This window comes from Lissotriton helveticus, chromosome 9, assembly GCF_964261635.1.
Source record: "Lissotriton helveticus chromosome 9, aLisHel1.1, whole genome shotgun sequence".
Lineage (NCBI taxonomy): Eukaryota > Metazoa > Chordata > Amphibia > Caudata > Salamandridae > Lissotriton > Lissotriton helveticus.
The window spans coordinates 350,793,651-350,808,162 of record NC_136070.1 but is presented as its reverse complement, the minus strand read 5'-3'; the positions used below and the strand labels follow the sequence as shown (position 1 = coordinate 350,808,162).

Here is a 14,512-nt window from a genome sequence, read left to right as displayed (position 1 = left end):
ACCTATTCCTGTGTGGAGTCTGAGAAAAGAAGCAGTGTGTGTTTTTATAATTTTTTTTGTTTCATAAATGAGGCTGGCAGACCGCAGGAATCACATTCAATCAAGTAGCATAATAGGGTTCTGGCATTTCAAAGAGAAAGCATCTCCTTGGAAGCGGGAACGAGATAAAAGTGGAACTGTCAACCCTGCTGGCATGGGGGCAAAGAGGGAGCGAGTGAGAGTCTTTTTTTATTGTATAGATTTTATAAAGTCACAGATCTGTCGAAGCATATTACTGGCTACTGGCAATGATGTCTCAATATTACAGTTAGTGAGGGTATGCAAAATTAGAAAATGTCATCAGCTTGCCAATAAATTGACAGTCTTCTACTAAAAAAACAAAATGTAGCTGTCTATTTAACTATCCCGATGTTGTCTTTTATAAAAACTTATTTTGGATATTTCCTATCTTGATCTAAAGGAGCAGGACATAAACAGATCAAATGTTCAATCGAGGCATCCTTATACCCACGGAGTTTACAATTACAAGAGCACTGAACATTCCATATGCAGGCAAATTGAAAACTTGGAATGTAAGAGATGGAAGCGCAGGTACTTTCTTTTACCACCAGGTTCCAGAAAGGAAGAGAAGTAGCCCATGTTTTACCCTGTAATAAGAGTCCATGGTGTCTTCCACATGCTAATAGGACTGTAGGAGTAAAAGATCTCTTAATTTAAGGTTGGTCTTCAAGCATTCCTTTATTAAAACTTTGCGTTTGAGACGGGAGATGTATACCATTTCAACATGAGGGAGCACCATATGACATTTTATAAGATTGTCAACCTGCATAAGACTGAAGCTCTTTGATGTGATTCTAAAAGTGGTTAATTCAATTCAATTCAATGTAACTTTATTTTGGCCTTTTTAGACCATAAAAGTACATAAAATACAGTATAACACATTTCCATCCTGAATTTAGCGATAGCATTCATTGTCAAGGTGTACTGGGCGGATGACAACATGATTTACCACAATTCATTCTATATTTACAAATAAAACAAAAGTTTCATAATACAATAAATATTCTAAAATGCTTAAATAGATAAAATCTAAGGTGGGGATTTATACATAAAATCTAGAAGTCACACACCACATAGTTACTAATTGTCAATGAAAACATTATCTAATTGACCCACATAAGTAAATATTTGACAAAATTCATTGCTGGGTTACACAATTAAAAAGTTATTAAAATTAACTTATGTCTATCAGTGCAGAAAGATAAAAAATATCACAATTTCAACCCCTTTTTAGCTCTAATGACCATCACACCGGTGAGGAATCTAGCTATATAAAAAAACACCAGTTGTGAGGTATCAGACTTCAGTAGACATTCTGCCTCTCTGCAGTGCCTTATTCTTAAGGCAATGCAGAGAGGTTTGATCCATCTTGTACTGGGTGTATCATACAAGGGGCAGAAGAAAAAGATATGTGCATCATCTTCCTTGACTGCAACTACATGCTTACAGAAGGTACATTTATCATAATCTTTGTCATTGCGGTTGCTAACCCATTTTGATTTCTTATCATTTGTTTGTAAAACACCATATCTGAATTTCAGGTACAATGATTTGGCAATTTGTGGGCCTATCTCATCCATCAACGGTTCAACTTGGGGTATATCTTTGAGCAAGAGGAATTATGTAGTCAAGGGTCCTAAACTGGAGTCATGTTGCAGAGTGCTGCTCACATAATTCCAGAAGGCTAACTTAACAATCTTGTTACATGCCATGGTCAAATGTGAGGGTGCATCCCAATAACATGATAATCCTAATTTCTTAAACCAATTCATAACGTGGTGAAACCACAGGATAGTTTTTAGGAGTCCAAAACTCATTATCTCTTGCAATCCCCTTTTATAATGAACAAGCTCCACCGTTGACCAAATTCTTACCCAAATTAGAAGAGGGCGCAGTACAGCAAGACTATCAGTATGTTTTAAGTTGAGGTCAAGTATTACCGGAAGCATCGGAGTTCTATTGGGTAAGGACAGTAATTTACGAATACATTTATTTTCTCCAATTTCAAAGTTACATTTACAGTGTGGTCCCCACAGTTCTGCCCCATACAAAGCAGCTGACTGGGCCTTAAATTTAAAAACCTCAATATATATCAGCTTTTTAATGGAGTTTTCTTTAGTCAAATCTCTGACAACATTCCTCAACACTTCTGAATGGAGGGCCGATAAGGACAGAAGTAAGAGCTTGAGGCGTAATTTACTGTGAGGTGTAGATATCTGAAGATTTTTTTTTTTTTTTTTTTAAACCTTTATTGTGCGATAGCAGAAAAACAAATACGGGCCACACAACCATCCGGCCGGCCACGATATCAGTTGAAGCACTTTTGCAAACAATGCGGTGACTCAGTAGCACCTCGATACAAATTGACCGTCAAGCAGGGTTACACTGGACACCACCGTGTTACTGAGAAACAGGAGCAATGAAGGTTAATTTTAAGGATTTTACCCCCCAATATAAGCGTTTTTAATTATAATAAACAAAGATAAGGAGAGTCCGTACAATCCCCCTACAACATGAGTGGGCAACATCGTGGAGTAAATATCAACAAACAGTAGAATCCCCCCAAGCAGCATGGCGGCACAAGGATATATGCAACAGGATTATCAAACCACCATTATACACCATGTCTACCGTTACCCACCTCGTACCAAACCAACCCACGGACCCAGATTAGAAACAAGAGAAGAAAAGAGTGTGAGAGAGAGAAGAAAAATAAGGCCCATAGAAACAAAAACGGAAAAAATAAAAATCCCCACCCCCTACCCCCCACCCTACACGCATGCAGAGGCTACGGCCTACCCCCCCCCCCCCCCCCGCAGTGTGCCTGTCGCCCGATAAAGAACCCGAAATATAGAAACTAAAGCAAGAAAGAAAAGAAAAAGGAAACCACGGAAGACCGGAGGAGGGCCAAATCTAAATTCTCCCGGACTCCCCCGCCATACATTTGAACTCTACCCCATTTGTGAAAACAACAACAAAGTGAATCAAGCACAGGATAGAATGGGGAGAATCATCACATATCACAGCAGTACGCGTTGTGGAAGCGCGCCAAACCGAGTCCCCACCGGCGAATCAAGCACAAGTTGTAAGGAGGAATCTCCTAGCCCTGGCCAGTTCGTGGGCGTCCCCCTAAGCATAGCTCCAGAAGAGGACCCGCCCCAGACAGAACAAAGGAACAAAATGGCCACACTCGGCCGAGGAGGTGTGCACCAAAACAAAATGGACATCGCCAGTCACAAATAGTTCCATTGACCCAAAGGAGGGGTGTCTCCAGGTTCGCCCGATGATGTGCAGTACATTGTAGGGATAGCCAAGCTTGCGAGACGAGGGCAACAAAGGGAATCAGTAGCTGTACTAGCGGCGTCAGAAACAAAAGTAGCGATATCACGGGTGAGGGCGCAGGCTTCAGTAGAGAGGGAAACATTGTAGCACCGCTGAGGTAGGCGGACGGCAGTCCGTAAGCACCAACACAGCCAAAAGACCGCTCCTCTCTGCACTCGTGTGGCAGCACTGTAGCCCAGTCAGAAATCAGCGGAGGCAGCTCAGCGCATCGTTGAAAGCAGGCTAGAGGCGCACATCCCAGAGCGAGCGTAGCATTATCAAGCTTCCTACTCAGCACCCGGTAGCACTCTCCCCATTCAGATCGCAAATCGGCAAGAGCGGCAAGAACAGATCCATAAGTTAACACAGGCTGCTGTTCCAACAACTCCATGGTACGAGACGTGACACACGGTCTAACACACCGCTCAAATCCATGCAGGGCGACACAAGCTGGAATCGATGTGACACTCATCCTCACAACCAAGGAGCCAGCCGCCATTGCCACCCCGTCAGGGGATTCACAGGAACGTGGGGGCGAAACCGGCACCGAGAGGCTGGAGTGAAAGCTGCCGATTTTGTCCGGACACGCTAACAATGGGCAACCAACAGTGAGAGTCATCCCCTTTGCGGCTCAAGACGGGAGCAAACTCGGGGGTGATCCGCGGTAGCCAGGCAAGCGCCAGAATGTGGTCAGCACAGCACAGCTCACCTTCAGCGTTCCACAAGGAGAAAGGAACAGAATGAACTCCCACTTGGCCGATGTGCACAGTTAGCAGAAGGGTCCATCTATTTCCCCCACAGCAGGCAGCGTGTCCCAAGGTGCCAGCTCCGCCCCGGCTCGACCGTCCGTCGTCACCCCCGCAGCCTCCGGCGGCGTACGGTAGCACAGGTCCCGGCTCCAGGGCTACAAAGGGCGCCAAACAGTCTCGTCGATATCTCCGGCTATCGGGCAGGCAGGGACACCGGAGGAACGCGAACCACAACAGCGCACTCTCATAGTCGTCCCGCTGCAGCGCTATCACAGGATGAAGGTCAGGATATCGTTGCGGGAAACAAAGGCTTGCGGAGCCGGGAGCCTACACGTCCGTCTCAGTCGCCATCTTGGCTCCTCCTCGATATCTGAAGATTTAATAAGGATCTAATCCTCTTCAGGTAAATTTTGTTCAGTGCCATAATTGCATGGTTTTTGAAAATTATGGAAGCATATAAAAGGGATGGAATTAATGTGATGTTGAAAGTTCGTAAAGCTTGATCAATTGCTCAGCTACCGTAGATCTTCGAAAATCTTTTTATAGTATTCATGACGATTTTGGTATTTTTTCTTTATATATGATGTGGTTAGTCACAGCAGGATTATATTCCACTGCTACACCAAGGTGTTTGTATTTGCGTACTTGTTCTATAATATTTTTATCAATTTTCCATCTGTAGTAACTTTTAGAGTTATCAAACAACATAAATTTTGTTTATGCCAGATGACCTTTTAATTTATTGATATCATTACATTCTTTGCAGTTTTTGTAAGTAGGACTGCAATCTGCTTCACTAAAGAGAAAATGACAATGTCATTTTCATATGCTGAATATGAGGTACCTTTTCCACCTACCTTGGGAGGCAGCCCCGTAGGGGAACCAGGGTTCAACCTTGCTTAAACCCATTGGATGCTTTTATCTGCGGAGAGAGGTTTTCTTAGAAAGTTTGAGTTGTAGCAAGTTGTTGTCATGTAATGCCACCAAGAATGGTTAGCTCCTCAATTCCTTAGCTGAGGAATAGTCAATATACCAAACAAATAATGGCAGCTTTTTGCTAAGGTGTGATTGACTAAAAGATTCAATGCCATGATGTTGTCCAATGTGGAATCACCTGGCCCAAATCCGGCTAGATCAAACTGTAGCAAATTACTATTAATGGCCCAGTCAAACATATATTTTAACAGAACGTTTCCAAATAGTTTCCCTTCCTCATATAATAATGCAATGAGATCATAGTTTTTCGGATAGTCAGTATCACCTTTCTTTTAAGTGGATAAATAATTGATCCTTTTCAGGATGATGGAATTTGTCGTGTCTGGAGTGCTTTGGTGAATAGAGTCAAGAGTAATTGTCTCCAGAGATCAGTTTCCGAATAAAATATATTGATTGGAATTGTGTTGAGGCAATTTTTGATCAGTGAGCAATTGTCCTCCCTTGTTACCTTCAAGTCTCCTTGTTCGTAGTTTACAATCATAAACCTCCCCCGAGTGTCGCCTGCATATAAGTAGGTGTTGTGGCAGAACCATGTTTTAAATGGTATATGGAATTCAGAGACAGTGCTGAGAGATCATGTTCCATGACCAACTAACCTCTAAAATTATTTTGTGTCCTAAGGTTGTGTGGCAAAACACACTTGGGACCATGCGCTTGTTGATGCTTTATCTGTAGGTCCTTCTTTTGTTTTTTGTGACTTTTTTTCCTCCCTGATCGATTTTACAAGCTCTAGAATCGATGTTCTATTCAGAGGTTTACTGACCCAGCAGAGTTGAGATCTTTTTTCAACATGCAACCATATAACCCTGGTTTGCAGATGGAGCAAGGTTCCAGAGAAAAAATTGGAAGATATATAGGTATATACTCAATTTAGGACTTGTTCCCAGTCCTGGTTCCAATTAAGTGGTGGGTGAGTACTCCTTGTTTCCTTATGTAGTCATGAAGTGACAAACTATTGGTGCCTAAACAAGGAGACTTTCTAAGTTCACAGACATGTCCCACTTGAGTGTTTTTTTTTCTTTGTCCAAGTCATGGAGACGTTTTTAAGATATTTAGCAGTGGAGAAAACACCATATTTACAAGTTAATGAGTTTTGTTGCAGGTTTGAGTCCCTTTCTGTCCATGGTATAATCCTAAAATCTCTGTGTATTACAAAATGTAATATGGGAATAAATGTAATGTCTATTATACTTTTTGAGTTCTATGAGTTAAATATCGGTTGGACAGGTTGGTCGGCACAAAATCAGCCATCTAGCAAGTGAAATCCTAGCTCATACAGTAATTTAGGAATAAGGCTCCGTGATGTTTGTCGTTATTTAGTCCAGTATGGAGAATGAGTTCAGAAGAGAATACATTAAAAGCAGCACCCAGAAAATCTTAAGGTGTGGTTTATTTTTCACATGGAAAGAAGAGGCTGTTGTTAAAGTCTCCTGTGATAATTACAGGGATTGATCTATGTTGCTTTACGATATTTTCAAGTTCATCTAGAAATGGCGGAATCAAGGTTTTCTTAATTAGGAGAATTGGGGAAATAAACATTCAGATTTATTAATTAGTTACCCTTTTATGCCCTATTAAAACTCCTGAGATATTATCAGTTTTACCTTGTATCCTACTTGAAGTTAACTTGATATATTTGTCAATTAACATTAGAAGACCTCTTCTTGGTTGTCCGAGTGAGCTTTTTAGCAAAAAACATCATCTGTAAGGTAGTTTGAGAGCCTGTATAGTTTCACATTCCAGGTTTCATGCAAGCAAATTATATGATGAGTAAAAAAACTGATTATCAAATTGTTGGCGCTACATTCAATGTGATGGTCAATTCCAGCAATCTTCCAGAAGTACAGCAGCAGTGGGTTATCTGTTTGAGAACCTACTGCATCGCGGTTAGGTGCACATGAATAAGGGCAAATGCACGGGGTACTGATCGACATGATTTGATAGCCTGACCTGTTTTGAACACGATCCAGGCTCTTGCTGATATTAATAAGCAGATTAGTGTATTAAGATCAATTTTTAACATCAATTATCTGTTCAGTGCTATTTGGATGAAGCTCAAAGGGTTTATCCCTGTTTAAAAATTTCCGTAATATCTGTGGTCATTTCATGGGAGACGATTTCCTGAAAATTGTACCCCAGTCAGCTAGCTCAGATTTCTTTTTCCAACTCTTTTTCACAATTGTCGCTGACGACCAGGTTGTATGGGTTGCTTCAATATTGGTAGCAAGACTATCGCTAAAGCTTACATTTGAGATGTCTGAAGAAGATAAGTTCTTTGCGTTTTGGAAATGCCATAAGATCATCAAAATATTTTGATGATTTAAGGTGTCAAACTGACCTTCAGAAACATTGTCTGGAATGAAATTAAGAACAGAGTCTACAGTGCCGGAAGATCATGGGAACATGAATTTTAGGGGATCAGTATTGTGTTTCTCCATGCCATTGTTTGGTATGACAACTTGATGTGCCACCGATTAGACAACTGATGAATTTAAATTGATGTATGCTGTAGGTGAGAACATGCATAAGATGTTTCCAGCTGAAGTTACTTGAGACATTATAGGAAGTTCAACCTTTATTGGAGAAGACCGAGGATTTGCATTATTGGGGAGAACTTTTACTAGAACTGCAAATCCCTCAGCAATTGTTTCGACCAGATTTACGCCTTCAAAAGAAGTGTGTGTGTCTTTTACTACTGCTGCCCATGCTTTACCAGTGATGTGGGAACATTGCACTGCAATTATCCATTTTAAATCAGTGCTGCATGTGTGAGAAAAATGTTTGTGCTGCTGCTGTCTTTACTGACCCCGTAGTGTGCGTAAGGTAACCTTGCCCTGCTGCTGTCAACGCCCTATCAGCTGTTTGTTTGCACTGCTTTGTCCAGTTAATGTCTTATTGGTTCTGTGTGGGTGTAGTTTGGGAGGTGGAGGAAAGGACCTTGCAGTGCGGTCTAAAGCCCACTGTCGTGGACAGTATGGCCCTAACCAACTGGAAAGTTGCTGAATCGTGGGCCAAGAAGAGCAGGATGCGTCTTTTCCCCTCAAAAGCCCAAGTTTAAAATGACAGGTTTAAAATACTCAAGTAACAGCCCACACCCCACGTCTTACTGCTAACCACTTTTGAGCTCTATTTGCTAATAGATATTTAAACGACCAGTGTAGTAATCGAGTGCTCAGTGTTCGCTCTTCTCAGACAAACACATTACCCTCGTCAACATTTCGGCTTCTTTAATTACAGTTCTTGATAGGAATGAGCTTCTTTTGGCTTCAGCAGTCAATGGGTCTGATGCTATTATTTCTGCAGAACAGCTGCAAGACATTTGTCACCAGTCTGATGAAAATAAATATTTTCCAAGGTTTGCAGTAGGTTCACCATGCTGTCGCCTCTGAGTTTCTAGATGCCTTTTGTTATTCTATTTATACAGATTCTTTCCAACTATGACATTTAATACAGCCAATACCGGCACATAGTCCATGCATCACCTATAAAACAAGGTTTTGCAGTTTCTTTACTGCACCACTTTAAATCATAAATATTGTGATCATGCTGAATTATGTACTTCTGTCTGTTCGTCACAAACTTCAACCTTGCAAGCTCAAAATTGCAGTTCTCTTTTGCCTGTCCTGGCCTTTTGGGACTAATTTACTTGTATGTTTTGATCACCTCAGCTCAATGGCTATTTGGTGCACTCTCTACCAAATCAAGGAATTTGTCTTAACCCTTTCCCAATCTCCCACTCTTACAAAATTAAATGCCATAAAAGTGCATCCCAGCTTGTCTTCACCCCTTTAATCAAAATGCAAGCATCTAGCCAACCAAGAAGGCAGTATCTAAGGAGAAATATTGGTATTTTAGTTCACTACTTTCCAACACAAATTACCATATGGGTAGAAAATATAATGTTGCAACTGAAATGACTTACGTATGGCCATAGGTAGGAAAGACGTGCTGAGATATTCAATAATGTCCTTGTGCAGAAACGGCGGGAAGGTGGCGAGGGTTGAGATCATGGTGTAGGGTAAAGTGCTGAGGATATCGTCGCTGAGAAAGGGCAACAAACATGTTGTAGTATAAAATATGGACTGTCCCAAATCTGTGAAAAAGAGGTTGAAATCAGAGTTAACAAAATAGTATTGTGCTAAAGCATGTTTAATGTTCATTTTTCATTATAAATCACAAGTTCCAGTTTGGGCTACCCCCACAAAGAACACATCTGCTCCTTGGTGATGGAATGAGGAAGACATGAGAGAGGGAATTGATAAGAGAAGTAAAAAAATAGAAAATAAAAGAGACGTGAGATATGAAAGAGACACGTGATGGAAAAAATTAAGCTGTGAAAAGGTAAAGATAGATAGATACATAGATAGATAGATCGATAGATTGATAGATAGATAGATAGATAGATAGATAGAGAGATAGATATAGATAGATAGATAGATAGATAGATAGATAAAGTACAGTACAAATGTATTAAAAAAGGGATTGATACATAAATTTAAGTGCACATCATTTAAATATCTCCCTGCAGCAATACTATTTCCTGATATTAAAACAAACATTATCTGTAGAAAGAAAGCTCAATTCAATGCACTTTTCCATACCTAACAAAGCATTTACATAGCTTGTCTTTACAAGTTCAAAACTGCCCCAATTTGAAAACATAGGCCACTTTTTTGACTATCTAATTCAGTAATGGGTGACACTTTTATTTAGGTGCCCTGGCCTATTTTCTGTCCCAGTCTGATCCTGGAAATGATCTTGTGTGCAGTTGGCATATTACACCTAATTCTGTGCACGAGACACCATGCTCATGCAGCCACAGAGATGGTTCATATCATTTGTGAAGGTGGGCAATGATTTGGGGACTCTCGTATTATAGCAAAGCCTGGTTACTGTGGAGTATTGATTTTTTGGGTGGTTGTCTGTCAGAATCTCACAATTACAAATATTGTCTGACAATAATAATTGTGTCCTATATATATCTGTTACTAAAGCATCACCCAACTTGCTGTAGATGTTCTATTATTAACTCCAGCAGGGTGATATTTTTATAGACGATATTTAGGATAGGAACAAGAATGGTGTGATACTGATGTTGATGATAATGTGGGAGGTGGCAGAGATGAATTTCAGGGATGTGAAAAGATTGCAGGTGGTGGGATGGGAAGTGTTGGACAGAGTGGCAATGACAGAAGCGAGTCTAGTCATGTGTTTGAAGGCGTGGGAGTGGATAGACAGAGATTTAATGGCAGAGAATCAAAGAACGTTGCTGTTGCTATATAAGAAGCTTCCGTGTTCGTGCAATGGATATGCTTGTGTTGGTGCATTTGCTATTGTTGGCTATGTGTGTGCGTTTGTTTGTGGAGTGAATGCTTAAATTGTGAATAGTGTAGAGCTTTGTGTTTGGTGGTGGAACTGAACGTTAGTGAAGTGTTATTTGAGCACGTTGCTGTTGATATGTACAGTCTTGTGTGTGTACATATCAACAAGGATATGTAAGGCCTTCTGGCCGCAGGTAGGCACAATCCATGGGAATGTTGTATCTCTAAAGAAACCTAGGGGTCGAAATGGAAACTGCACACATAATCAAGCAGAGAGAAAATCTATTTTTCATTATTCTTCAAATTAATTCCAGTGTTTGTACATTGGAAGGTGGATAACTCACGGTGTAAAACGACCAGTCACATATAAACGACTAGACTGAGGTTTCTGGAAGTCACTATGCTTTTAGAGGCAAAATGGTCTTATCTGAAAATTGTAAATTCACATTTTGCTCCATAGTTGGGATCATGAAGCTCGAAAAGCTTCCACTCTGGAAAGGTATAAGCAAAATTTATACCGAATACACTCCTTTCCACCATAGTTCATTTTCCATCCGGAAGGGAACCAGAAAGGGCACAAAGGAAGCAAACTGGTGGGAAGGTTTTCAGTGCCGTTGAGAGCTATGAGTGATTCTAACTGTGTCGAAAATTCAGGAGACACGAAGCAAGCAAATGGCATTTCATGCAACACAACATTGGCTGCTTAAACACAACTTAAGGATAGATGCTAGTATGTAAAAATGTGTTTGAAGAGCAAGTCAGTGACAGAGTGAGTGATCTCGTGTTTAAAGCACATTGCATGCTACTATGCCTTTGATGCTGTTATATTGAAATTGCTGCAAAGGGAAACATGAGCCTTGGCTTGCTCTTAAGATGGAAGATTGTTGCTAGTGCATCTCAGTGGGCAGGAGTAATACTAGTGAGAATGAGTTGCTCATTAGTAGTCGCTTTGAAAGCTGGGATACTGATTATGCCTTGTTCAGTGGAAAAGGCATTTAGAGAGTCCATACTAATCAAGTTATTATATTAGTGTTGTCTCATGCACATATTATGGCTAGAGAGAATTCCTTAAAAAAGACTGACTTTTTTCACAGGATGAAGAATGAAGCTATCACCTAGTGGAGGGGGCTTATACTTTATTTTTAGAACTTAATATTTATATTTTGTGACACTACTAAATACCAGAGGCCTTTTTACGACCGGTACAGCCCACAATGAAGGGCTCTAACTATTAGAGCATTCCGCCCATAGAGGGCAGAATGTTCTAATTTGTAAAAAAAAAAAAAAGGCCTAACAGAGCACGAGGGGGTTAAAATTCCCTTGGGTTCCGTGAGGCCTTTGTTCACAGCAATAGCTGTGAAAGGAAAAATATTGGATTGTTGATGCTCCCGGCTCTTACCAGCCATTAGAAGCCCGGAGCATTCCATTGTCTTCAAAGGAGCGCTCAACATTCCAATGTTCCAATTAATGTTAACTTTCCTTCAGGCAGTTGATAATATGTCTCATGACACTACTGTATTTAGCTAGCTCCTTTGTCTACAACAAGATAGAGCTGAGACTTTTCAGCACAGGATTATGACTTTAGTTGAGTGTTAATAGTCATGCTAAGGCGGGTCAGTAGCAGTGGCATGACGAAACTTGAGGGGGCGATCCTGAAAAGTACATGGATGGGGCCTCCACGCTCCAGTCCCAGTCAGTACCTCTAAATCAAGGTGCCAGCCACTTGCGCACAGTGCCAAAGGGGGCCCCCTGGAGGTCGGTGGGACCCCCGCACCACAGAGGCTGTGGGGGTTCATATTAGGCCACTGGTCCGTAGGTAAATATCACATATGTTTCAAGAGACTGGTGAGCCCTGCATATGTGCATGACAGGACTGAGGGCTTTACTTCATGAGGTCTAGGATTTTCTTATGTGCTCTTTCCAGGGGCAAAGTTTTAATCCATTCTATGGCTTGATCCACAAGAGCGCGTTTGGTAGTGTCAGCGGCAAAAATGTAATCTGTCAGTCTTTTGCAATCTCTCCATTCAGAATGGGAGGTACACCAATAAAATGTGATAAAATTGTTCACTAATAATAGCAGGCATAGACTTCTTGTGTCAAAGGTCATCAGACAATTGCCAACACATCATATCAAGTTTTGCCACTTAGTCAGGGCACCGTGTTGCCTAAGGTTGGTAAGGAAGTGTATACCTGTCTGCTCTTCTGATTGTCCTATCAGTTGTTTTTGCTGTGGCATAACATTTGATTATCGACCAATAGTTGTAGTGGCCAAGTGGATAAATAGGAGGTTGCTTCAATAATTCCCCAATGAAATCTGGATTAAGCTGTAAAGACAACTAGCCAGATACAGCTCTTAAAATGGCGACCGTAGTTGTGGGTAAGACTTCAGCAACCATGCTGAAAATAGACACATTTTACCATTAGAACTGCCTTCTTAAGGAGGCAGTGGGTGGAAAAATGAAACATTATCGCAGAACGCTTAAAATATTTTTTTGTAAATTCAAACCCCAGGACATTACAGAATAGCATTGTTATGGGAATAAAAAATAAACATCGCTTGCAATGGGATGTGGGCGAATCCTGCGTTCTAATTTGGGTTGAAAGCTATCTGTAAGCATTGGTCTTGGAATTGCCATGTGATGGTATTGCCACAGAGATCTTTGTCAATGTTTGGGCTACTGCAAAGAGTCTTACTTTTAGAGGTGTGAATGCCAGTAAGATTGTTCAGCATTGGAGATTACATTGTAATATTTTTTCTAGTTGGGCTTGATGGCCAGTTTTGCCTTACATTTGGTATTTTGTATTTCCACCACTTTTTCTCTGCTTTCTCTGCTGTGCAGTCTATATCACAATAATATGTACCCTTCCAAGTTATTCAAAAATAAATTTGACCATTTTCTACGGAGCCTACACCCATGAGATACATGTTTAAGATTCAACAGTCTTGAGAAATTACTTTAAGAAATTTACCAAAGAACAGGTTTGCTTACCGTGCTGACCGTGCTGTAGCAAGGGGACTAGATCCAGCAGAGTCACCAGTGTGACGTAGAGGCCCTGATAATCCAGGGATGGGTACTCTGATAATTGAGCGTCGCGGCTTTGCTGGCCTCGTTCTGACGGAGCATCTCGCAGGACGCTGTAAAGGAGGGAGCGAGTAACAGTGGGGTTGATGGAACTGACCTGCGGTCTTAAAGATGGGGTGAGTGGGAATGGCACAGGAAAGAGACACATGGTCATGGGCACTGTCAAATTGGAGGCATCTTGATTCTCCTTCTTCCCTGAGCGGGACAAAATGCTGTTGGAGGGACAAAGAAAAAAAAGAGACAACAAAGACACAAAAAACAGCACATTACATTGAAATGACACTATAAAACAAATAATAAGAGACCAGATACATCCCACATAAGATGCAATGTCTACCAATGCAGTGTCTACCAATCCAACAGCCATTCTCAACCATGCTTCGAAATAGGAAATTAAAATTGTGTCTTTATGAAAATTCTCATTGCATCCCATGTGTTATCTGGTTAATAAGGAGCAAAAATATAAAAACACATGTTTCAGTGCCAAACCCATGTTTTACAGTCAGGTCAACCGGTGTAAAGAGGCACTCACGGTAGGAAGCGGAAGGCACTTTCAAATCAGAGATTATTTTCACATATGTTGGCGGAAGGATATGCTTTTTCTCTTTTAGCACAATCTTGCTTTAATTCCTTTAGAAGAAACCTGTAAAATATAGGTGTGGCACTTGCAGAAACATGTTTTAGCCAGGAATAAACATGTGTGTTTGTTAAGACACTCTTAAAAATCACATGTTTATTGCATCAAAATAATGTCTGTATGTAATTCATGATACTGTCTCAAGACGTTCCGTCAGTATCATTGGGAGGTAATGAAGTTCAAACAGGCACATGGATTTAGAAATAATAGATATTTCTAAAATGTTAACTAAACTACGTTTGGAAAAGCTAAAAAATAATATATAGGAGATGACGTGTAGCATATGTTTGTGAGCTAATGGTAATGGCTGTGTATGTGCTTTATTTTAGTTTTTGTCCATGTTTG

At 40.8% G+C, this 14,512-nt stretch overlaps 1 protein-coding gene across 1 annotated transcript in view; it reads right to left on the bottom strand.

Moving 5' to 3' along the window:
• Positions 1 to 14,004, bottom strand: part of UNC79 (unc-79 subunit of NALCN channel complex) — a 641,854-nt gene extending 627,850 nt beyond the window's left edge. Inside the window, 3 exon segments of the mRNA XM_078660089.1 lie at positions 9,036 to 9,219; positions 13,438 to 13,890; positions 13,893 to 14,004. Of these exon segments, the coding sequence (XP_078516215.1) occupies positions 9,036 to 9,219; positions 13,438 to 13,890; positions 13,893 to 14,004 (749 nt within the window).
• Between the last annotated feature and the right edge of the window lie 508 nt (positions 14,005 to 14,512).